Raw genomic sequence first — 26,837 nt, 5'->3', positions numbered from 1 at the left:
TAAGGACAGTAATAAACCTCTCTGTACTCTCAAGTGTCTGGCCTTAAGTGTGCAAACTGCAAAAATGGGAGCCGACTGGAACACGTAGGTAAGACACTCGGCGGGCTATTCTCAGCTACGTGAGCCTAATGAATCATCGTCTTCGCTCCTATCCATGCCCAGCCTACCCCCACTGGCACCCACCCAGCAGGCTGACCCGACATTTCCTTCAGCTGGTCAGGTCACCCTTTCCCCTAAGCAAGGGCCAGAGACACACAGACCAAGCTGAGACTCGAGCTCTCTTCAGGGCATTCCTGTACCCCAAAGAGGATGTCCCTCAGTGCAATCATTTGTACGCCAGAAGGTTGTCTCTATTTTTTTAGAGTGCCAGCAAGTCAATTACCTTGTATTTGGATCTAGACTAGGATTTCTCTGGGGGGGTTCTTGGGGTGGCAATTCATCTGGGGCTTAAGTCAGAGGCACGTGGGGCACTGAGATGCAAGTGACTCACTACTGGGGTCACCGAGCAACAGCAGACGGATGACTTGCTCCCAAGTTTCCCAGACTTTGAGGCTGTATTTCTAGTCATCATGACTTGTTATCTGTCCAAGACAGGATCTTTTTCACGTACATTAGCCTTTCCAGTAAAAAAAAAAAAAAAAAAGAAAGAAAGAAAAAAAGCATCCCTTCCCCCTTCTTTGTGTCCCTGTTGTGTTCTAATACACATGTATCAGGAGCCAAAAGATATGTTGTGTATAAGCAAATTAGTCATTTTCCCTTACACTGACTACTTCAATAGAAGTCAATATAAAAGCTCTTTTGCTGTCTCTTCCCAAACAACAACAACAATAGTAATAATGATGATGATGATGAGATGAACATCTATTAAGCCCAACTATATGCCAGGCACTGTGCTAAACTAAGTACCATGACATGAAAAAAGGCCAAACAATGAAGTTTTCTGGTACCTATGATGAGAAAAACGCGATAAACTAGAAACTATTATTAGCCCCCTTTTGCAGATAAAGGAGATGGGGCTTAGAAAGGGCAGACTTGTCAACAAGGATACAAACACTAAGCATAAGCAAGGTCTTTGTCCACTTCAGCTGCCCTGATCTTTTCTCTACCCCATGCTGCCTTTCTTATCTATGATCACTACTCTTTTTTTTTTTACACCTTAGTTTTTCTTTTTTTTAAACTATCGATATATTTTATTTTAATAGAATCTTTATTTCCAGATATATGATTAATCCTCCTACTGCCCTTAATAGAAAGTCATTCCTTATAAAAGAAAGAAAAAACAAAGTAATTTGACAAAACATTATTATTATTATAAACAATATATTATTGTGCAGCTAGGTAGTGTACAGGGCCTGGAGTCAGGAGCACCTGAGTTCAAACCCAGTCTCAAACACTTACTGCCTAGCTGTGTGACTCTGGGCAAGTCACTTAACCCCATTTGCCTCAGTTTCCTCATCTGTAAAATGAGCTGAAGAAGGAAATGGTAAATCATTCCTATGTCTTCCTCAAAAAAACCTTAACTGGGGTCATGAAGACCTTATACAGACCCCCAGACATAAGTAAACAAGAACAAACAGCTTATTAAGTCAAATAGTATCTACACTGTTCTATCTTGAGTCCTACAATAGAAGTACATTTTATATAATCAAATTTGTATCTTTTAATTAAATGGTATCGAGAATTTTTATTGTTGCTGCTCTTCCTACTTATACTGCCATCAGTGTATAAACTGTTTTCTTGGTTTTACTTAATTCACTTTACATCTGTTTAACTTTTCCCACATTCTCTATACTTAGCACTTCCTATAGCTCTGTAATCGGACACTAATTTACTTAGCTCGCAAATGTAGGTGCTTTGTTTGTTTCCAGTTATTTCATTCTACAAAAGAAGGTCCTTTTCTAAAGATATAGTTATTTTTAGCTTTTCTTTTGTATTATCCAAATTATTTCCTTAGATATGTTTTTTTAACTGTACATATATCCTATACCCAATTCATTTAGAGGTCAGAGAGCAAATAGAAAAGAATGACTTGTTTAGAAAAATTCAGAGCCTGGATGAGCTTGGTGCTATCATCAAATTTAGTCTTTACATTTAGTCGAATTATTTTGTCAAATGAGTCAAATGACTAAACATTAAGGATTGGCAGAAAATGGTTCTCTCCTCAACTGGTTATCTTCAACCAGGTACTGAGCAGTCATTGATGAGGATACCTAAAGGGATTATTCCTCATGACTGGGTTAGGATACACGTGAAGTTCATCAAGTCTCAGAAATCCTGAAGTTATTATCATATGCTTCTTTAATAAAATACTTCTTAATTTGGAAGTCTTTCCTTTATGCTGAACAGATTCTTCTGCTTTTTGTTTTTTGGGGTTTGTTTTCCACATGATTCTTTGGGGCTAAATTTATGTGGAAATAACCTATGTGGGTTTTATTCTCACAGGGCAAGGGGTTTCCAACCTCAGATATTAGCATAGAATGTACAAGAAATTTATCATGGAAGTAATTATTTCCCACACATATTCAGAATGTCTCTTATTCATACTGAATGAGACATAAATATTTACTGACAATCAGAGTACAGAGAATAGAAAATGTTGAGAACTTTCCCCTTCTGCCCGAGTTCAAGCAAAAGGATGATCTTGGTTTTGTCTCTGAATCTACAAGAACTAGCACAATACATTTGGTCTTTGTATTCCCAGCCCTAGCACAGATCTTCCCAAAAGGTGAGCGCTTCAGAAATGCTTGTTGAATTGAATTGAACCTAGAAAATTCCATTTTCGGCTTTAAAGACAAAATAGATGAAGAGGGAAAAGTGGACCCGACAGCATATTCATTTGTTCTATCTTCATTACATAAACATATACAGAATTTCTATCATCTACAGAGGATTAGACACCATTTACATGCCTAATCACCCAATGGCTTTAGAGACTTGGATTGGCATAATATACAGATTGTAGCCCATGTGCACTTGGGGTAATTAAGAATGAGTAATAATAATTACAAACAGCAGACCAGCTGTGCAATAATTAATAAGAAGAATTTTCTGAGGCCCACAACTCTTCCCTGGTTTGCGTGGTTTGGGGAACTGGAGAAAGTCCCTGACCTTCAAAAATTAAACACAAGGATTTCCCACAGATTCCGAGAGACACACATAAACACTTTTCTGCCAATTCTACTTCTAACTGGAGCCAGCCGATGGCTGCTATTAGACAAACATGGTGCTGAATTTGTGTACAAAGCTTGCCCTCTCTATGCCTACAGATGTAGTCAACAGCTCTGCCAATGGGCCATCACGCAATGAAGAATTCGCTGACGGGCTCTGTCTGCTGGCGATCCGATTTCTGGGCAGCCCATCTCCCCAGCACAAGAGTCAGTTTCTGGAGAGAGACACTCCCAGTTCTTCTGTGTTCCCTCTCTAGCCTGGTACAGTATAATATACATGACAGACAGGTGTCCAGTAAATGAAGAAAGAATGAGTAAGAAATAAAAATGAAAAAAATTATTTGTATTTTTAGTATAGTCCCTGATACACAGTGAGTACTTAAAAAATGTTTTGTGTTGTTGTTGTTCTTCCCACTTATATTGCTGTCAGCATATAAACCGTTTTCTTGGTTCTACTTAATTCACTTTACATCTGTTTAACTCTTCCCACATTCTCTATATTTAGCACTTCCTATAGCTCAGTAATAGTACACTAATTTACTTGGCCATTTCCCAAATTATGGGCACTTTTCTTTGTTTCTAGTTATTTCATCCTACCAAAAAAAGGTCCTTTTCTAAAAATATAGTCATTTAATTTTTTTGTATTATCCAAATTACTGACTGATTCAACAAGGATTTAGGGGATAGGGTCAGAAGGAAATAGGTGGTCATAGAGAGGACTAACTCTTTATCCACGACTTTTGCTCTGTCAATTCCTAATTATACATCAGAGAATGCTATGTATTCTATTCTTTGATATCCTATCAGTCTCTCCAATTATAAACTCCACATGAATGGAACCATATATTATCTATAATCCATACATTATCTATAATTTGCATCTTTTCTAATTGTTTGTTTTACATAGTTTAATTTCATTATTTCTGGGACTTCTGCCTCTAACCATCATCAAAACAGAAACCTTCCAAATAGAAATGCAAGGAACCTTAACTTTCACATTGTTCAACACTCTTAAAAGGAGAAAAGAAAGGTCACTTTCCAAAGATTTTACACGTTAACAGAAAATCTGATCCCAGAGCATAGGTCTCAGCATCTATCCAGAGTTCTTTCCATTACACCACACTGCCACCTAGATACTAATAACCAACTGACAGAGGTTAGGTTTCTCTTTGGGATTCCAAGGAGACTGTAATACTTAATAGCTAAAAACAGTAGTTAGCATTTATAGGACACTTTGAGGTTTGCAAAGCATTTTATATATATTATTTCATTTCATCCTCTCAAGAAGCCCTAGGAGGGAGATGCTATTATTTTTGCTGATGAAAAAACTAAGGCAAAAATAGTTAATGACTTCCATGATTTGAACTCAAGCATTCCTGACCACAAATCCAAAGCTCTAACCACTATACCACCTAACTGCTGAAATATATAAAGCTAATGAAAGCTTTGGGAAAGACAGGGAGTAAAAAAGAAAAAGGAGAAGAGCTATGGGGCAAAAAGAAAAAAGAGAAGGAATCTCTCAATGGGGAGAGGTATTCTGAGGTCTTTCATCTAGAAGAGGAGTTAGGTTCCAAAAAAGTTTCCATTTGAGTTCCATGTCAGAAGTGAACCATCTGAGGGAGAAACGTGAGCCAAAAAGAGCACAAGTGGTCATTTGAGACAATCAGTCTTGGAGGATTTCCTCTATCCTATTATTAACAAGTGGATAGAAAAAGCATTTGATTATTTCTTCTCTTACACAGTGAATACCAACAGAGTGACAATAGTCATCACTGAGAAGGTTCTTCCTCCTTAAAGGATGTGAGAATTTCTAAAAGGGGAGGGAAGAAGGAAAAGAGGAGGAAGAGAGAATTACACTGAGCATTTATACAGGCAATCCTGATTTTCTAGGCAACCTGAGATTTATTGATTTTCATAAAGAGACTTGAAAGTGATACTGATACAGAGAAACAAATTGAGGGGAAGTGGAAGATGGCACCATCAGCTAGGGAAAAAGTCCTGACAAGCAACCCATTTCTCCAACTTTGTGCACCCACCCTCAAGCCTTTATGAGTCGTTTTGACCTTCAAGAGTCCCATTGAAATGATCCAAGGATGGAAAGAACAAATCAACGATGTACAAAAAGAGCAAATCCAAAAAAAACCTGGCTCTCCAAAACGCTAATGACCAAAGAACTTCAAATATTTTTTTCAAAAAAAAATTTTAAATAAATGTTTCAAATATATAGTTACCCAGAATGATGATTTGTTTTTAATGTTAATGGAGAAACATGGAACATCATTCCAAGGTTAACAGGATGAATGCCTCTCTTTGCTATATTCAAAGAAAAAGAAGCTCTTGATTCAAGCTTCCTGGACCTCTCACCTTTGCATTTCTTTGCAGACTTGCACAACTATGTGTATTGGGCATTGCATACTGCAGACTTTTTTTCAGTATGTTGGTTGGTTTTGCTGACTTTTCCTTTCCTCTTTTTATTCTATTATTTTAAAAAATGGTTTTCTGGTTCAAGGAATGAGAAGGATATGTTGAAAAATGTTAAGTGATGAAAAAAACAAAAGACAGATAAAATTTTTTTAAAGATTGCTATTCAAAATCATATAGGAAAAGGAAGGCCCTTCTATATTCTAAGAGATGTAAAATTATTATTAATTAAGTGTTCGCTAAAACATTAGTTTTAGAAAAACTATAATTTGATAAATGAGATATAATTCATGGGACTATTAATTTTTCATAGATCAACTAGGCCTTCTATAAACTATGTATATTTTAATTGATTTTATAGAACTAATTTAAACACTTTCCACTTCTAATTAAAAAGCTATATAGGTATGCTTTTATTTTATGAGTTGTTGATTTCATAGTCTTAGTATTTATTTCATGAAGAAGACTTGGTCATTTGAAAAGGACTGCAGAGGTTACCTAATCTGAAAGGCTCTGGTGACATTTGATTACCTTCCCTCCACTTGGACAGGAAATCAGAATGGTTAAAATGGTTTAAAACTTCTTCCTTACTCTAAAATGAAGTGTGCCTCCCTTTATAAATTCCACCTATATGCTCCAGTTCCACCTTGTGTAAGAACAAGGAATTCTATGCTGTCTTTGATGCAATAAAAATGTCACCTGTTGTTTACTCATCTAAGGCTTTCCTTTTAAGGAATCAAATCCCCACTACAAGTTTATCTGAATGTGCTACTAAAGGAGGGAGGTCACAAGAAATTAAAGATTTTGGTGGGGAAGACCAAATGGAAAGCATCTGGATCCTGCTCTACTGGGGAGCTGCTTTTTGCAAAGAGGATTCTGAACTTGCCTTCTTTCTACTTTCCCCAAGCTGACTTAATAAGAGAAGTGAAGTAAGGGTAACTTGACTATTCAATGCAACCAATTAAACGTGTATTAAGTACCTAAAATATCAAAGTCACAAAGTAGTGGTTGGAGAGCTGGCCTCCAAGATAGAACTACTTCTGTTTTCATGTGGCTTCTGACAGGTATGTGCAGTAGTAGTAACCTCTCACTGCTCCAAGTTAGAGGTGTTAAATACTTTGCAACACTGCTTAGCACTGCCTAAATCAGATTTAAAAGGTAGTTTGGAAATATTTAATAAAATGAATAAAAATGTAACAAAACACACTTAATAGTAATATGTGATTTTCTAAGTCAATGTGTGCTGACAGGGATTCTTATGCACTCTTTAGCGGCTCAAAATAACTTACTCCCTCAGTAATATTTTATTTTTCCAAATACATGTAAAGACAGTTTTCAGCACCCATTTTTGTAAAACTATGTGTTATAAAATTTTCTCCCTCTCTTACCTCTCCTCTCCCCAAAACAGCAAGCAATCTGATATAGGTTAAATATGTGCACTTCTAGGCAATTCTTCAAGATTATAAAGGCTGACCTACAAGGAAAGAACTCTTCCTTTTGGGAATTCTTTAGGCCCTGTATGGAGTCACAGTACTGAACATGGGGGGGGGGGGGGGGGGGGGCACAAAAATTATAATTTATTATCAGAAAATGTTTGATTTGAATACCTATTTTATATACCTAGGGATGCAAAAAAATTTCTCAGGAGAAAAGAGGTTGAGAATGGAAAAAGTTTAGGCCTTCAATGAAATCACTATAAATTACTATCAATCTTTAGAACAAAAGCAAGTTATTCTGCATCTATTCTGTTTCTCTGGTACGTAATGAGATGAGAGAAAGATGATAAAAGAAAGAGATGGTGAGAAAAGAGAAAGGAAGAGAAAGTGAGGAGGGAGAAGGGAGAATGAAAGGGAGAGAAGAGAGAGAGAGGGAGAGGGAGAGGAAGAGGGAAGGAGAGAAGAGAAAAGGATGTCCTCCATTAGAATGTAAACTAAGGGCAAAAGACTATGTGTTTGTTTTTTTCCTCTGTATTCCTAGTGCTTAGCACAGGGCTTGGCAGTAATAATCATTTAATAAAAACCTTTTTCATGCACTGTCTGATTTTCAATCTTCATGTTAAGGAGTTGAAGAGCCATCAAGGCTGGAGAAAGGCTTCAATAGCCCTACAAGGAGGCTGACAGAAGCACAGAACTTTGGGGTCAGCAGCTACTTAGAAGGCCACCTACTCTGACACCCACATAAGGCAAGCATCCCTTCTACAACCCCGCAGAGATCTGGCCATCCAATCTCTGCTTCAATACCTCCAGCGATAGAAGCTTGTTACCTTACAAAATAGACCATTCATTACCATTCTAATTATTACAAAATATAACTTCCACTCATTGGCCTAGTTCTGGTCTCTGAAAGAAAGGCACAGTTAGCATTTATATTGTGTTTTACAGTTTGCTCTCAGACAGTTGGGTAACTGTAATTACACTTTTGTTGCAAAATATGATATTTGCTAATTTTTTTTTCCTTTTCTTACAAGAAAAGTTCCTTTTGCTACAGCTATTGCAATTATAAATGGGAGTTTGTGCCAGATGAATGTACTGTCCAAAGTAGAGACCTTCTCGGGTTTCTGGGCGGAGGCTTGAGCCAAAAGAAGTGTGACATCCCCTTAAAGAAATATGAGCCTCCATGCTCCAGACATGTGTGACACAGGGTCAAGCATCCAAATATACACGACCTCCTCCCATTACAGAAGAATGTAAAAGGAAGTAAAGTGAGAAAGGGATATACATCTCCAAGTCCAAGAAAGGGATGATCACTGGGGCACAGAATTTCAGGCTGTCCAGAGTGAACTCTACCTGAATGAGAATCCTCCCTACAAAATTCTGGCTTCAACATCTTCCATCTAAATAGGGGAGGTTGGATTTGATCATCTCTAAGCTCTCTTCCAAAATCCTATGATGCTTTGGAGAACTTTTGCAGCAACTCATTGCAGTTTTGGATTGCTCTGCTAGATAATTTCCCCTCTTACAGACAACTCCATGTGGAAAGAGGATAAGACTTCTGCTTTTCTCCAAATACGATCAGATGAAATAATCAAATATAGAATCTTAGAATTCAAAAGGCCTCTTTTCAGTAGAATATAGGACTTTTAAAGGCAGGAACTACTTCATTTTCTGTTCTTATATCTAGTCATCCTATCACATTACCTGGAATAAACTGTTTAAGTTTGTGCTTTTGTTTTTTTAACTGAGTCTCCCTCCCTTATCAAGGTTGTAAGTGTAGCAGCCACTCACTGGCTAATCCCAATATTGATATTTTAAAATAATATTTTATTTTTCCCCAATTAAATGTCAAAATCATTTAAAACTTTTTTTTTAAAAGTATTGAGGTCCAAATTCTATCCTTCCTTCCCTCTCCTCTATCTTCTCTGAGTAATAAGGAATCTGATAAAGGTTGTACATATACAATCAGGTAAAACATTTCTATATTAGTTATTTATACATGAACACAATGAAGGGAGGGAAGGAACAAGACAAAATAGTATGTTTCAGTCTGTATTCAAACTATCACTTCTTTCTCTAGAGCATAAAGCATTTTTCATCATGAGTCCTTTGGGATTGTCCTAAATCACTGTATTGCTAAGAATAGCTAACTCATTCACAGTTCTTCATCATGTAATACTGCTGTTTCTGTGTACAATGTTCTCCTCGTTCTGCTGACTTAATTTTGAATCCATTCTGAATTTTTGCAGATTTTTCTGAAATCATTTGGCTTATCATTTCTTATAGCACAATAATATTCCATTATATTCATATACCAAGTTTGTTTAGCAATTCCCCATTTGATGGGCATCCCCTTAATTTCCAATCCTTAATGAACACAAAAAGAGCTCCCATAAATATTTTTGTACAAGTAGATTCTTTTTTTTTTTCTTTGTAAAATTTCTTTGAGATAAAGACCTAGCAGTGGTATTGCTAGATCAAAGAGTATGCACAGTTTGATTGTCCTTTGGACAAATTGTTCTCCTGATGATTGAACAGTTCACAATTCTACCAACAGCACATTAGCATCCTGATGTTCACACATCTTCTTCAATAGTTACCATTTTCTTTTTCTGTCATATTAGCCAATCTGACAGGTGTGAAGTGATACCTCAAAATCATTTTAATTTGAATTTCTCTAATCAATAGTGATTTAGAGCAATCTGTCATATGTCTATACATAGCTTTGATTTCTTTGTCTGAAAAATCATCTGTTCATTCCTTTCGACCATTAATCAACTGGGGAATGACTTGTATTCTTATAAATTTGAATTTGTTCTCTATATATTTAGAAAGTAGATCTTTTTATCAGACAAACTTACTGGAAAATTTTTTAGTTTTCTGCTTTCCTTCTAATTTTCTATTTCTATTTCTAAATCTAATAATTTCTATTTTTTGTTGTTGCTCGCTTGCTTGCTTGCTTTTTTCTTTTTTGACCTGATTTTTCTTTGTACAGCACGATAATTGTGGAAACATATACAGGAGAACTGCACATGTTTAGCCTATATTGGATTACTTGACCTCTAAGGGAGGGATGGGGGAAGAGAGGGAGAAAAAAAATTGGAACACAAGGTTTTACAAAGGAGAATGTTGAACACTATCTATGCATATCTTTTGAAAATAAAAAGCTATCTTAAAAAATTAATATAATCAAAATTATCTATTTTACATTTTGTAATGCTCTCTATATCTGGTTTGGTCCTAAATTCTTCGCTTATCCATAGATCTGACATAAACTATTCCATTCTCTGCTAATCTGCTTACAGTATCATTCTTTATGTGTAAACCATGTACCCATTTTTAACCATATCTCGGTATATAGAGCAAGATGTTAGTCTCTACCTAGTTTCTACAATAACATTTTCTAGTTTTCCCAGCACTGTCAAAAAATATAAGCCTGGGTCTCTGGGTTTACCATATAATAGATTACTGTGGTCATTTACTAGAATATATTATGTATTTCATTTATTCCACACATCCATCATGCTCTTTCTTAGCCAGTACTAGAACATTTTGATAATTACAACTTTACAACTTGAGATCTGGTATGGCTTTTTTTCATTTTTTTCCATGATTTCCTTGATATTCTTGACCATTAATTCTCCCAGAATTTTGTTATTATTTATTATTCTGGATCTACAAAATAATTTTTGGTAATTTGATTGTAATGGCACTGAAGTAGATTAATTTAGATAGAACTGTTATTAGGTTGGTTTAGCCTACCTATGAATAAATAACTATTTTTCCATTTGTTTAGACCTGACTTTATTTGTGTGAAGATTGTTTTGTAGTTGTGTTCATGTAGTTACTGCAATCCTAATACTCATTAATTGGCTGTGGGTTACCCTTCTTTAGGCATTCTGGTTTCTCCCACTCTGAAGGATCACCATATTGTTAAGAGACTTAGGGCAGACACGTGATAGAATATGTCCCCTTCATTACGCAGACCTACTAACATATACCACCACATATCACCGTGCCCATTTATAACTACTTTTAATTGAAGTGACCTCCAAAATCATTTAGTCAACTTCTATCCAAACCAAGGGATCACAAATTTAAAGCTGGAAAGAACAGAACTTCAGAGTCTTGATTTCACAGATAAAGAAAGTGAGGGCCGGAGAGGTAACTTTAATTACAAGTTTTAATTATAAAGTCACACAAGTATTGAGCGCCAGAGACAAGATTTGAAACAAGTCCTCTCATCCAGAACATGAGCTCTTTTCATTATATTATGCTCCTTTATGAAACCCTTCACCAAATTCTTAACGAATAATCAAATAACCAACCTCCTCCTGAAAAACTCTGGCAACATTACCTAATTACTACCATATCAAGACAATCTAGTCCTAATAATAACTGATAATAATAGCTGGCATTTATATAGTATCTTAAGGTTTGCAAAGCCCTTTGCAATTATTCTCTCATTTGATCCTCACAACTCAGAGACAGGTGTTATTCTCACCCCAGTTTCCCAACTGAGGCACTCAGAGGATAACTGACTTCTCCAAGTCATACAGCTAGTAAGACCCTTGAGACAAAATTTGCACTCTGGTTTTCCTGACTCTAGATCCAGTGTTCCTTCCATTGCCTCACCTAATTGCTTCTAATTTTTCTTTAGAACAGCTCTAAAATTTAAAAACTCTTCTTCATGTAGATTAGAAATCTGTTACCTTCCCTCCAACCGTCTTGGAAGACTGCCTGAATATCATCCATTAAGATTTCTCTTCTCCTGGAGCACAACCTTTCGTCTCTAAGAAAACGGGATTCCTGGTTTGGCAAAAAGCAGAACTTACTTATATTTTTATGTAGAAATAAAGGAGATAATGCTGTTCCTCATCACTCTGCTTCTCTTTAAAGAGCATTCAGAATGTTTTTTGATTTCTAGCTGCTCCTAGCCCCATTTTTAGAAGCCTTAGAAAACATAAGGGCTTACTAAGAAGAACATGACTGGAAAAAAAGATTATAGACTGAGGCCAAAAGAGCCTTCTTTCCTGCAAATTCACAGGGGGAGAAATAGCTGGGCATTTGTCAAAACACTAGCTATGGGGCAGTGACTTCTATATTGAACAGTCGCTCACTTCTAAGACATAAAGCTTCCTGAATTTTTTTAAGAGATTTATTTTCCCACATCTGAAAATCGACAGTGTTGTTGCTTGGCAACCTAGGGCCTGCTTCATGGTATCAAGGAGAATTCAGGGTAGTCTATTTGACAATTCCTCTCTATTCTCTTCTATTTGAAAAAAAAAAAAAAAAAAAAAAAAGGTTTTTGCAAGCACTAAGTTGTTGGTTCCTGATGGAAAGAAGCTTGCCCAGGAATTAAATCTGTTGTGTCTCGTGAAAATGATAGCTCTGGCTCCCATTGGTGGGGCCCTGAGTTTGGAGGGATGGATTTGGACTTCCACACACTCTCACTCAGAATTCCTAATGATGTGATACACAGACCTGGAAGAACAGGAATAAGCAAGTTTGACATGTTCTAGGAAGTCAGATTTTCCCCCACGTTCACCACGGTTGGGCACCACATAGTTCCACCAAGTGTTCCAAAGGTTAATGAGTATCAATTCATTCCAGGCTGTTAAGCTCTCCCCAGATAAGTATAATTTAATATTCTCAGGCCTGTGTGGGACACACCTTCCTCCTCCTATAACAGAACTATAACTGCGGAACTATAGAAAGCAAGAGACATCTGTTAGAAAAAAAACTGGACAATATATAGCTGGAAGCCTGGATTGTAAACGCCTTTTCCTACTAAGAAAGACCTTGATTAAGTTGCCAAGAGGAAAGAAAGCCCTTTGAGGGTGGGGTCTGTTTTTTCATTTTACCTATTTCTTTCAAGGGCCTCCCACATAAAGGGCTCCTAATTAAGGTTTGTAGAACTGAATTACCATATTTTTTCCAATTTCCAACTCGCCCAATATCCTTCAGAATCCTGGTCAATGAAAAGGTGACTTCAGAGGCCTAGTAGTGAAAGCACACCTCTTATTTCTTGTCAGAGAGGTGACAGAATACAGGTATAAATGCAAAATCAAGCATAACAGCATCAGGTATAGCCAATGTGTCGATCTGGTTTGCTTAACTCTATGTCTTTGTCACAAAGACAAAGTTTGGGGATTTGGAAGGGGGAGTTACTGGAAAATCATAGCAATGTTTATTTTTAATTTAAATTTTTTTCAATTAACAAAAATCTATTTTCTCTCTCTCCTACCTCCCATTCTTCATTAGGAAAAAGAAAAAAAGAAAAGAAAAACAAAACCCTTATAATAAATATGCAAAGTCAAGGAAAACAAATTCGCACATTGGCCATGTGCAAAAAACATATCTCCTTCTGCACCCTGAGTCAGCAAGGATTTATTCTAGCACCAGCAGAAGCCTCCTCCAGTTTTGCTCTCCTGGGGTTTTTGCTCTGGGGCTTGCCATCTCTCAAACAAGAGATGAGAGCTCAGGGTCCTGCTGGATCAGGTCAATATTCTTTAGGCTTAACTCCTTCTTTTCAACTTAAAAGCAATGTTGGGAGGGGAAGAGGGAATGGGAAAAGAGACACAATCAAATCTTTTTTAAAAAGATGTTAGTTAGTAAAGAAGATCCAACTCACCTCCAGTTGATCAATGATGGACAGAAACAACTACACCCAGAGAAGGAGCACTGGGAAGCGAATGTAAATTGTTAGCACTACTGTCTATCTACCCAGGTTACTTATACCTTCGGAATCTAATACTTAATGTGCAGCAAGAAAATGGTATTTACACACATATATTGTATCTGGGTTATATTGTAACACATGTAAAATGTATGGGATTACCTGCCATCGGGGGGAGGGAGTGGAGAGAGGGAGGAGATAATTTGGAAAAATGAATTAAAAAATAAATAAATAAATAAAAATAAAAAAGATGTTAGATTTTGAAAATCACATCATTAATGTGATATAATTTCTTGCCACCTCTGGCCTCCCATAAAGTGTTTATTTCAGTTTATACCCAAAAAGAAATTTTTGCCCTCCTTACCTCGGGACCTTTTAGAGACTATTGTTCCTTTGAGAAGTTTTTCCCATTTCCCCAGTGTCAGAGCTCCTTCCTCATCTTCATACAATCACACATGTTTCAGAGAGGTAGTAGAATGTAAGTATAAGTGCAAAACGAGGCACACAGCATCAGAGGCAGCCGTTTGTTCATTCGGTTAACTTAACTCCATGTCTTTGTCACAAAGTAGGGGTCTTAATGGTTTGGGGACTTGCCTATTTGCAGATTTCATTTCCCCCCAAAAAAGTAATTTTCTTGAGGTCCAGAATTTTTTGTGTGTGCATTCTGCAACTTAACATGATATCTTGTACATAGTAGGTACTAAATAAATGCTTGTCAAATTAGACTGGACATGAAGATAATATGTGCTGCTTTCATTATCATCTAAGGATGGAGAGATGCACATAAAAGCTGTTAACAACCGAAATTTCCAAAGCTGCTGACTATCACACAAAATACTGAAACTGCAGTGACAGATGGAGACAAGCAGCCTGGAACATTCATTACCCAAAGCTAAGGTCAATCTATAGCACCACATTTTGAATACTATAATCTAAAAATCCAATTAAAATATTTAAATAACTAACAATCTGACCATGAAAATAGCACCCCCCCAAAAAAAGAAAAAGAAAAAGAAAAAGAAAAGACCCTTCCATTTAGCCATAACAATCAAGGAATAGAGTTTTCTGGTTAACTGAAACCATATAAACATGATACAAGAAGTATTCATTTTAAATACTATAGACCATAAAGAATGATGATAATAATAATAATTTTGAAAAAACTTTAAGGTTTACAAAGTGCTCTATGTACATTATTTCATTGGATACTCACAACAACCCTATAAAGATTGCTATTACAGATTATGGGATCCCAAATTGAGAGAAAGAAAGAATTTCAGAGGCCTTCTGGTTTATCCATTCATTTTACAGATAAGGAAACTTGGGCCCAAGAAGGTTAAATGACCTGCCACTGTTTATACAAGGAGTAAGGATCTGAATGTCCATCCTTTGACTCCCAGTGAAGTGTTCTTTCCACTGGGTAACAAAGAAAGAAGATGATTTGTCCTTGGACTCAGTGCTAACAAGTATCCTAATCCAAAGCTTGGTCCTCCTCAGCCCAACCTTTTCAGTAAAGAGACAGGGTACCAAGGGAATGGACAATCCCATGTATCATGCAACATGGCCATTTTGTTGATCTGTTTGCATCTCTTTTTGTTACTAATAAATAGGGGAGGAGCAGAGTATCCTAGGAAATAACAATGGTATAAAACAAAGGAATCAATCAATATTTTTGTTGTTGTTTAGTCGTTTCATTGTGCTTAACTCTCCGTGACCCTGTTTGTCTTGTTTTTTTGACAAATGGTTTATAATTTCCTGCTCCAGTTCATTTTCTAAATGAGGAAATTGAGGAAAACAGAGTTAAGTGACTTGTCCACAGTCACACAGCTAGTAAATGTGTTCAGTTTGGGATTGAATTCAGGTTTTCTTGATTCCCAGACCCAATGTTCAATACACTAACTGCCCTCAACCAATATAACTCAAAATAAATAGAAAACAATTAAGTCCCTGAGAACATTTTACCTTTATCATTTGTCTCTATGAAGTAAAGAGAGAAATCCAGCTGTGATAAAAATGAGAATAATTGGCATTAACACAGCATTTTAAGGTACATGAAGGAGCTGACACCTACTATGCATTTGACCTTCACAATAACCTTGTAAAGTAGATGCCATAGGGATTATCATTCCTACAAGCCGTAATCTTATAAACGTTTAAGTAATGTGTCCATGTCACACAATAAATGTCGGTGATAAGATTTGAATTCAGATCTTCCTGATTCTGAGCCTAGCATTCTAGTCAATGAATTCTAAATAAATATATTTTCACTTCATCAGATGCTTGATTATGCTGCACAGTCAGGGTGTGCAAAGTGTACTCTGCCAAGAAAAGAATTCATGTAAACTTCATGTATTCCGAGTTTCAGGCCAAATTCAAAATCCCTAGGGGTTCATGGTATTGTTTTCTCCTGGGACACACACAATTTCCTTGTTTGCAAAGGAAAGAAAGACCTCGAAAATGTTTTTGGCCCTCTGATAGTTCTTGTAAAACAAGATCTTAATGTGTTATGTATAAATGAAACCAAAACATATGGATTAAGTTTCTTCCAAAGTACATGTGGATTTAATAAAATTGGGAAAGGAGTTAGGGTAAATTGTGCTTTGGATTTTACTAAACCTTAAACATTTGCAACATAGTTTGAGATCTTTTTCAAGCTGGAAATGCATCTAGACTTGCTAGTTTTAATTATATAGTTTTTTCAATTACCATCTTTTTCTTTATAGTGATTTTGCTAGCTAGAGCTTACATTTTCCATAATTGTTGAAAGGAACAAAAACAAAAGAAAGACTTCGGCCTTCCTTTCTGTCCTCTTCCTCCCCAGCCTGCCCCTACCTCCCCACCTCTCTCTTAGTCTCTGTCTCTTGGTCTACATTTCGTTTTCTGCCTCTCTGGCACTTTCCCTGCTCTCAGATTTCTCTTTTCTTTTCAGGGATAAAAATGGGGAATCCCCTCTCTATGTTATATTTTTTACCATTTCTCCTTGATATAATTTTTCCTCTCTGTTACAAATATCAATTTTTTCATTTGAAGAGTTCATACAGAAAACGCCATTGTTTTCATTCTCTCCCTCCCCTCCCATCTTCCTCTATTTCTGTGTCTCTCTCTGTCTCTGCTTCTGTTTCTCTCTCCTCTCTCTGCCTATCGGTCCAATCCTCCCTCTTTCCCTCCCCCTCTCATATCTGAGGCACCTGTAACACTGATTATTAATCAGACAAGGAATCCAGTCACGAGACATTTTCTTGTACAATGTCCACAATTTTACATTGCCACAGCAAACTGTCTATAGAGTTAAAATGTTGAGAAAAGAACCACAACTGAAAACAGGAGATGGGAAAAGGGAAGAAAGAACCAACAAATGAAAAAAGAAGGAAGGGAAAGAATTAAGACCTATGAAACCTTCTTCCTTTTCCCCTACAATTGAGACTAGAAAAGGATGACTATTGCCTTCTCTTCATTCTCAGCCACCAATTCACATGGGTTCTCATTAATTTTATTTAAAGTATAATATTTATACCTTTTGGTTTTTATGCCACATTCATTTCTCTTTATTTTTATCATCTGCCTATAAAAAGTTCCTACTCTTATACTTTCCCTTCTAAAAAGAATGTTAAGCAAAACCTGCAAAATTGACAATATCATCTCAGAATTTAAAAAATTCAGAAGTTAAATGAATTTTTGAGGTCAGCTAATGCAACCCACAGTGACAAAAGAATACCTTCTACAACATAATTGGTCAAAGGGTCACCTACTGATTAAGTTTAATTAAGCAAAACTGATTAAGTCCAATCTCTCCCTCTGTACAGCAGTTCTTGAAGACATCAATCAGCACATGGATTATTTCCCAACCTGCCATCCACAGCACCTAGCAGTGCTGACAAATTTCCCATTCTTTTGAGTTTTTAACTTTATAATGCTCTATCCACTTGGTTTTCTCTCCTAATACCCATAGTTCTTTAATATCAAAATTTTAGCAATAACTAGCTGTAGAACTTAAAGAGATGAGAAATAGAAAGCTCTCTGTTTAGCTTCTGGACTCTATGAGCTAGCCTATTGGCATCTACTACGATTACTTAATTAGCTCCTCACTGCCATTTGGAAACACTTAAAGATTTGCCAAGAAGGTAAAAGTGGTATGTACTTCCTAGTTGAAAAAACATGAATTTCTCTGCCAAGCTTGAAATTAGGAAAAGAAAAAGAAAAGGAGAGAGGAGGGAGGGAGGGAAGGAGGAAAGGAAGAGGAAGGGGAAGGGGAAGGGGAAAGGGAAAGGGAAAGAAAAGAAAGGAAGGAAGGATTAGAGAGAGAAAAGAAAGGTCAAAGGCAGGAAGGAAAAAAGGGAAAGAGGGAGGGAAGGAGGAAGGGAGAAAGAAAAGAAAGAAAGAAGAGAAAGAGGGGGAGAGAGAAAGGGACGGAGGGAGGGAGGGAGGGAGGAATGAAGGAAAGAAGGAAGGAAGGAAGGAAGGAAGGAAGGAAGGAAGGAAGGAAGGAAGGAAGGAAGGAAGGAAGGAAGGAAGGAAGGAAGGAAGGAAGGAAGGAAGGAAGGAAGGAAGGAAGGAAGGAAGGAAGGAAGGAAGGAAGGAAGGAAGGAAGGGGAAGGAAGACAGAGGAAGGAAGAAGAGGGAAGGAGGGAGGAAGAGTGTTGCATTAAGTTGTGATCTTTTTATCCAAAGGCAAGCCCCAGAGCCAGTATTTTCACAAATATATTGCATTAAAGTTCCTTAATTGGGATTTAATCGAATGATGGCTGAGCTACTGTACCAGCATCTCAAAGCCTGTAGCCTAATTATTTCTCTTTCTACAAATGAATAGCAGCTATCGTCCACCAGAGCTGTCTCAACAGCTTCGTGCACACTAATGAGGTTTAATGACAGTTTGACAGCACCATAAAGGGAGACAGAGATTCATGACTGGTTGTAGAGTAAAATCTCCTAGGCTGATCACTAGGCTATTTTTACAACTGGGCTAAAGAAAATAACCAAAGTCCTTCTTTAGCCACTAAAATTTCACAGTACAGATTTTCATCTCCATTTTTTCCTTGGAGAATTCAGAATTCACATAAGGAAGTGCTGATCTGGAAAATGGTGCAAATAGTCAGCACTCAGGTAACATTAAGACCACAGGACACAACAGAATCAACCGGCACTATTCCATTACTTATTTAAAACTGGTTTCTTATGAGGAGGATCCAGAAATTATTAGCAAAGGTTCTATGATACAATGAATATAATAAGATCAATTTGTGCTATAATTTTCAACTTCCACAGAGGCTGCCTTGACTTTTGTTTATATTTCTCTATATTTTCCCTTTCTTCTGAAATGTTATTCTGCAAAGAAACATTAAATAAGTTCTTGGTTTGGTAAACTCTGGCAGAGTGGAGATTCTCAAAGGCAGAAGATTTGTGTTTAAATAATACCTTGAACACCGAGTAGCAGGTGAACCTAAGCACATCACTAAACTGCCAAGTTCTTCATGCAACTTCTCATGATTTATTGACTAAATCATGGACAGCTTGAGCCCTGGGTCACTGGGGAGAGTTCCCTACATTCAAAATCACAAATCTGTTGGATATGTATGTATAAGTAGAAGTAGCAAAAGATAAGTCTACCGAAAAGCTCATTCAACATATGTAAATAACAATTTCAAAAACCAAAAAAGCACATTGTCTTACTTAAGAATAACTTTTTTTCCTTTACCCATGTGTTTTCTCCTTCATGAGCTATAGGAACAGATGCAAAATTTCTTTTGGGAAAAAAAAAAAAAAAAGGGAAAAGGGAAAGGAAGGGAAGGAGAGAACACAGTCACCTTTCAGGGAGGGGTGTGGGAGACTCTAGAATGACCATCACAGCCACACACTGACATGGTCTCTACTGAGAATCATCCAATTTAAACAAGAATACTAGCCACTGAAATTCCTGAGTCAGAAAGCAAACTTGCATGGGTATCTCAAAAAAAAAGAAAAGAAAAGAAAAAACAACCTTACACAAATGCTGAGTTGGCTAACATCTGGTCTAGTTGTAGTAAGCCCATCTACCACGCCAACACTGCACATTCCATAATAGTGTAATTATGGAATCATAACATCCTAGCATCACAAGGGATCTTGGGGGAGGGGGTCGCCTATCTATCCCCCTGACTTTAGGCAGGGTCATATCAAAATAATAGCAGATATATTCCATTTTTGAGGTCAACACAAAGACAGCTTTTATAGTCTCCCTCAGTGTCTCAATATAACATGAAAATTGATGATGATAATAACTTTTCTCATTTCTGTAACACTTTAAGGTTTATAAAAAGGTTTTCTTAACAATTATCTCTGCAATGCAAGCCAACACATTTTACAGATAAGAAACTGAGGTAGGGTGAGGTTATATGACTTGTCCCTAATCCCAAATCAATAAATATTTCATGATGTGTATGAACAAGGGAATGCTGGTAAATATTTCACAACCGTATCTCCCTATACCTGGCATATTTTTAGGCTTAACCTGCATTATTAACATTTTTTCCCATCACATTTTTTAAGTCTAGAAATCAACAAAACAATAAATCAAGCCTTGATTTGCAGCATTTGACCATTTCTGAGATGTCAATATTTGCACTGAAAATTTTACAATCAGCTCATTGGGGCTGCTCCAGTCCAACCTTGCTTGTGTCACGTGTCGATAATGATTGAAAAGCATGCTTTTACCAGGCGAGTTCTTTGCACATACCCTGCTGATGATTCCAGATGGAGGACAAATACAAAAGTGCTCAACGAAAAGTGCAAATTATTTATATTGTAAAATAACTCATCGTAGCATCTTTTAACCAAAGAATTCCTAGTATACATTTAACAGCATTTCTCAGGTCCAAAAAAAAAATGATTTAAGTCCATTACCTTTTCATGATTTTCTATAAGGATTTCCACTACAATGTTCTGAAACTTCAGGTCCATGATGGCAGCCACTGTTTCTTCCTGGGGCCTCATCAGCGTTGGTCCAAACACCACTCCCAGATTGGCAACGGTCATGAGATTTTGCTTGGCGTGGTTTGAAACGCTTATTGTGATCAAAGAAAGGGAAAGAAAAGAGGGGGGAAAAAAAAGATTTTAAGGTGCCACCATCTTGGAATACAGCATTCATGGAACTTCCTAACTGAACTTAGTCAACTTGGGGCAAAATTCCCTCAATTTTTATTTATTTTGTAGTAAAATGAAAGGGTTGGGCTCAGAGGGTTCTATGAACTTGGTATGTTTGTAAGAAAAAATATCTATAGTTAGATAGATAGATATGCATATATGTAATTATATATACATATATATACATATATATATATATGTGTGTGTGTTGTGACTATAATTTCAACAAAATTGGTATCCTTTATAATCTGTATTTTATTCATACATTTAAAAAAAGTTTCAAGAAGACATTCAGCGGTTTCACTTAAACTCTCAAAGGGGACCTATCAAAAAGATTAAGAATCCCTAGAGTATGTCGTTTCTAAGGTCCTTTCTGGATCTAAAAATTAAAGTTTCTAAGTCACATATTTAAAGATCAATTAATATCTCTATCAAATTCTGTATTATTTAAAAATGATAATTAAAACTTAGATGAAAGGATTATGTGATAATAATAGTACAAGAATTTTAATTTAAATGAAATTTTAAACACCGTAAGGTCAGCAGGATAAGAATAATACAGTGACTATAACCATATTTTTTTTTTTAAAGGAAGAAATTTGCTAAGACTGCAGAAAGATTCAGAAGACAGAGAAATCAAGTGTTCTTTTTCCTATGGCCACAGATTTATAATTGGAAGGGAACTAAGAAATAATCTGATCCAACCTTCTCATTTTAAACATGACAGAACTAAAGACCCATAGTAGTAAATTAAGTGCCCAGTGTCATGCAGCTGGCTAAAGTGCCAAGCCAGGAGTTGAATCTGCATCTGACTGCAAATCTATTGATCTTTGTTGACACTTGGCTACTTTCTAATTATTGTTGTAATATTAAATTTCATGTTGTCATCATTTTAATAAATTATAAATAGCCTAGATTTAAGGGTTTTATTTGTTCCATACTTAGATCCATATTTAGAGTATTTATTCAGGGTACTATGCTACTAATAAAGGTAGTGGTAGTAGTAAGAGTCGTAATGATTATAATAGATTAAGACAAAAAATAAAAAATAAAAAAAAATAAAAAAACAACCTGGAATCTCTGTGTAATATTGCTCCTAACTGAACTGGAAAAATCCAGTGCCATGTACCTCAGCTTATACTTATGCAGGTGTGAAACTAAACTAAATGGCTAAGAGGTCTTTAGGCCCCAGTCAGCCTGAATCAGTCAAGGAGGAAAAAAGTATCCTATTCCCTTTCTTCCCTTCAAACCAAACCCTATGTTGCTGGCAATGTCCTTAAGTAAATAATTATACAAATTCATGAAATATTAGATTTCAGCACTCTTCTCCAAAACACACACTGTGAGTCAAACTTCCAGCCTGCTTTTACAGGTTTGGTTCCTGGTACTGTGTACATGAGCCACGGCTCCACACGTTACAAACACAGCTCACCAGGACCACGATCCATCTCCTACAACAAATGGAGAAAAGGAATTTTAATATTAAAAAAAGAAGAAGAAGAAGGGGCTTACTTTGTTAAATGTTTCACCAAAATGTCCAACATTTCTTTATTTTTCTCTGGGAGTCTGTGGACCAGGAAATGGATAGCATTGACTCGGGATTCTGGGCTGCCACACTCTTGAAAAATAAATAAGATAGTCAGTAAAAATATACCAGACCAAAAATACCCCTAAAATCAACATCTCATGCACCAGTTTTGTTTTCCATGCTTGGATATTTCCAAATGGGGAAGATATAAAAGCTGTTTCTTCCCTCTTGTTCAAACTCATCCAACTCTACCGTGGTTGAAATCACCCCCTTCTTTGTACCATGCAATGAGTGGGGGGGGGGGGGGTTGGAAACTAATGCCTTCCCCCTCCAGGTTATATTTAAAAGGCAGCTGTTGCCATTTTTTCCTTTTGCTGCATGCACTTAGTTTCTGCTCAGAAGTAGGCTCAGTCTGGATGCAGTCTTGAGCCTGGATCATTGGCCCAAGATATGAATGACAAATGCAACAGAGGAATGTCATCTTTTGCTCCTAAAGCCTTCTGCATTAATCACTCTTTACCAAGATTTAGGACCTGCTGACAGTGTAGCACAAACTCCCTTCCAAAACTCCCTTAGGATATCACACAGGGTCTCAAAAAGGTTAAAGTTAATAATAATAACGTGACATTTCTCTAACTCCTGAAAGTTTGCAAAGTACTTTCCACAAAGCAGTTCATTATAGCCTTACAGTAACCTCAGGAGACAGGCGTTATTATTACACATGGATTAAGCAGCCGATTCAGGAGATCACACAATGATAGCCAGAATGGAAGCTATTTCCCAAGAGCAGAATATAAAGTTCTGAAGGGCAGAAGCGATTTCATTTCTTTTTTTATATTCCAACCACCTAATATATAGTACAAACTTCTAAAATAATAATTAAAAGAAAATTTGTCTGGTCCAATCTCATTTTGCAGGTAGGTAATAAAGGCAGAGAAAGGCCAAATGACTTATCCAGATCACATGGGTGATCACTGGACCTTGAACCCAAGATTCCAGACAAAAAAACTGAAATTCTTTCCACTTAAGCATAAGGCTGTCATGTGACACATTTCAAGACAGACCAAATGAATAAAGAAGTCTTAGAAATAAGCTAAATCTATCACTGACTACTACATTAAAATGAACACAGAAATTGAATTATTAAAAAAGAGAAATAACAACAAATAAATTCTCAATCTGGAGCAAAAACCAGAATACTGTCCACAAAAGCATCACATGTTCAATGGATGTTGAGAAATACGAAGGGAGCAAGACTTAAGCAACTGTTGTACTGTTGTTGCTCTTCACAGAGATGACATTTTTTTAAATGAATTTGTAAGATGGACTGCAAAAAAATCACAAAAAATAATACAGAAATATGAAATTCCATGTACTATAAGCAAATCTGAACATTTGGGCACAGAAAATCCATTTCATCCATATACATTTCCTATCAATTGTTAATGTATATGTACACACCATTTATGTAAATTTGAAATTATTTATTCACTGAGAAACACAGGATAATGCCCACACACACTGTAGATATGATTCATATAAAAATAACTGAAAATTAATTTTTTGAAAGAATCACCTCTTCCCTCCTCCTCTGTTAGTTTTGTCCATCTACTGAGGAATTTAGAGTTAAAGCTAATTATCCTTAACCTTTTAGGCCTTCCCATTATAATAGAACAGATTATCACAAGGATGCCTGAGTCACTAAAAGGTTCTTCTTCTTAAAACAAAAATACATTGAATTATGATTTTGTCTGCTTTTACCCCTCCACTCAAGCATGTTTACCATTGCTCTAACCTTAAGAAAGTCACACCCTCCCTAGGACACAAGTGACTTCATCTGTAAAATGACAAGCTGGCATCTGAGATCCCTTTCAGTTGGATATTAATCCCTCATCATGGATCCCAGGTGTCAGAGAAAAGGCTATCACAGGTATTCTTTCCAAAGTGGAAGGAATTAAATATGGACCTGGTAGATATGCAAGGATAAAACTACTGTTAGAAGGCAAAGGCACAACCCAGAATGATTTTGTTTACAAAATGATGGGAAGAGGTGACAATTGCTTAAGAAGACCACCTTGGTCCACGCTAGACTAGCTGTAGATCCCATAGAGAGGCTCATCACAAAAAGCTGACTCCCTGAAGACTATCAACTAAGATACAGAAGAGGTATTAATCTGTTTCCCAGAGGGACAAACTGAAGCGGTGAAATCATGTGTCTCCTGAAATACGGACATTTGTTATGTTTAAACATTCTGTCAAGTTTTTGAAGGTGTACAATACACATAACTATACTAACACTTATCAGGAAAACTCCATTTTGGGAGCTTCCTGGGTTTATTGTATCAATAATTTCTTTTTTTTTTTAACCTTTATTTTTTAATTAATTTTATAATCATAACTTTTTTTTGAGAATACATATGCATGGGTAATTTTTTACATTATTCCTTGTACTCCCTTCTCTTCCGAATTTTCCCCTCTTTCCCTCTACCCCCTCCCCTAGATGGCAGGCAGTCCCATACATGTTAAATATGTTATAATATCTCCTAGTGTATCAGTAACTTCTTTTACTATTTTAATAGTAAAAAAATAAAATCTTCCAAAGCATTAACTGCCCACCTATCTGTGCACCATAAAGTATATAATGAGCTAAATATAATCCTAACCCTAAATGGGTTATCAACAACAAACAACTAAATGCAGAGAAAAATATTAATACAAATTAAATATTTACATTATGTGCATCCAAGAATTTTTTATACATCAATTTGGGGCAAGTTTCCAATTTCTTTTAGGGCCAAAGTGGGAGAGAGGGGAGGGGAGGAGAGAAGCTTTCCATTACAGTACGGAGAAAATTACAATTTCCTCAAAAGTAAAATGAGGAAAGAAAAGGTCATACCAGAAGAGCTTTAAGAGTCCTTACAGCTCTCAAATTCTGTGATTCTATGGGTTAATGTATCTACCCTAACCCACAGAGGAGGGGCTCGTGGAGACGGTCTTTGTTTCTCTATAGTTGTAGTGGAGTGAAAATCTTGGAGCACCTGCTAGGGTCATGGTGGACAGAGCATCAGTCTGAAGTCAGGAGAAGCTGAGCTGCGACTCACTAGCTATGTGACCCTCAGCAAGTCACTTAATCCCAAATGAAACAGAAAGGCAAAGGGGAAGGGAAGGTGGAGGAGGAGAAGGAAGAGGGAAAGAAGGTGGAGAAGATGGTAGAGAAGGAGGAGGAGGAAGAAGAGAAGAAAAGGGTGGAAGAGAAGGGGAAGGGAAATGGGAAGAGGAAGGCAAAAGAGGGTGGGAATGGAAAAGAGGAGGAAGGGAAAGAGAAGATGGAGAAGGAGAAGAAGGTGACAGAGGAAGAGGAGGAGGAGAGGATGGGGAAAGAAGGAAGGAGAGAGGAAAGAGAAGAGGAGAGGAGGGAGAGAAAGAAAAACTTGTAGCTAGATACCAATATTCCCCAATAACCTCTGCAAAACATATGTGCTCTTTGCCTTCCTCATTTAAATGAGTTTCAATTGAGATAATATTTTAAAAGCACTTAGCACAGTTCCTATCATATAGTAGGTGCTTATTAAATGTTTGTTTCTTTTCTTCCTTCAAGGGAAATTGGAACAAAGTTAACCAAGAATTACAAAGTTAGAAAGGACCTCAGCAGAGTATCTAATCCAAACTGCTACTGAGCAATAAGTTTTTGGTTACATAGCGTCTCTTTGAACAACTCCAGTTGACAAGGAACTCATTCATTTCCAAGGAAGGGAAATTCATTTGAATAAGTCAAGGTGTTAGATAGTTTCTTCTACTGAGTTGATGACTACCTCCCTGTAACTTCCATTCTCTGGTTCTAATTCCTCTCCCCCGCCAATTTCATGAATTTCCATGTGACCAACCTTTCAAACACTGGAGGTCCCAAAAGTCTCAGTGAGGTTTTAAGCTCTTAAAGTTTAACACTGTACTTTCTGGGCAATCTGTATGTTTCCTCTAACCAATACTCATGCAACAGGATTTAGAGTTCCCACACCATCCAAAAAAATTAAAACAAAAAAGCTGCCCTCAATCCCACCACTTAGCACGGAGTTCTGATACTTTTTTAAGACAAATGAGTGAATAATTTTTTTTTTTTTATGGTCTCCAGAAAAGGTAAGGGTTAGGGAGAGACCCAAGAAAAATCTCCCAAAACTCTGAGGGAAGATGCGATCTCAATACCAACAGAACTGACCAGAAGCAACTACAAATGGCTAAGAAGATATACAAAGTAACTTGACACTATGGAGACATCAAGTAGTGTCCACTCTCTTGACTGAGCTAACAGAAGTTTCAGCCATGGGACGGTCTCCACAACAAAGAGGAAAAAAAAAAAACTGGTTCTAACCCCAAATTTCCTAAAACTCTGCAAAAGGATGATCTCTCTCCAATTTTGCCTGCCTATTGTCAGTCATTATTTTATTAATTGCCTGAACACTGTCTGAATATATATGTCTTAGAGTCTTTTTAAAGTT

The 26,837-nt window shown here is 36.7% G+C and overlaps 1 protein-coding gene across 1 annotated transcript in view; it reads right to left on the bottom strand.

The window, feature by feature from the left end:
• The window catches only part of ARHGAP10 (Rho GTPase activating protein 10), a 340,816-nt gene that overhangs the window by 87,313 nt on the left and 226,666 nt on the right, over window positions 1-26,837 (bottom strand). Inside the window, exons 17-18 of the mRNA XM_074273693.1 lie at window positions 22,329-22,434; window positions 20,577-20,736 (exon numbers count right to left, since the gene is read on the bottom strand). Of these exons, the coding sequence (XP_074129794.1) occupies window positions 20,577-20,736; window positions 22,329-22,434 (266 nt within the window). The remainder of the gene's footprint in view (window positions 1-20,576; window positions 20,737-22,328; window positions 22,435-26,837) is intronic.

Source organism: Sminthopsis crassicaudata, chromosome 6 (genome assembly GCF_048593235.1).
Source record: "Sminthopsis crassicaudata isolate SCR6 chromosome 6, ASM4859323v1, whole genome shotgun sequence".
NCBI lineage: Eukaryota > Metazoa > Chordata > Mammalia > Dasyuromorphia > Dasyuridae > Sminthopsis > Sminthopsis crassicaudata.
Note: the sequence above shows the minus strand (reverse complement) of the source record. Positions and strands in the feature narration are given on the sequence as shown.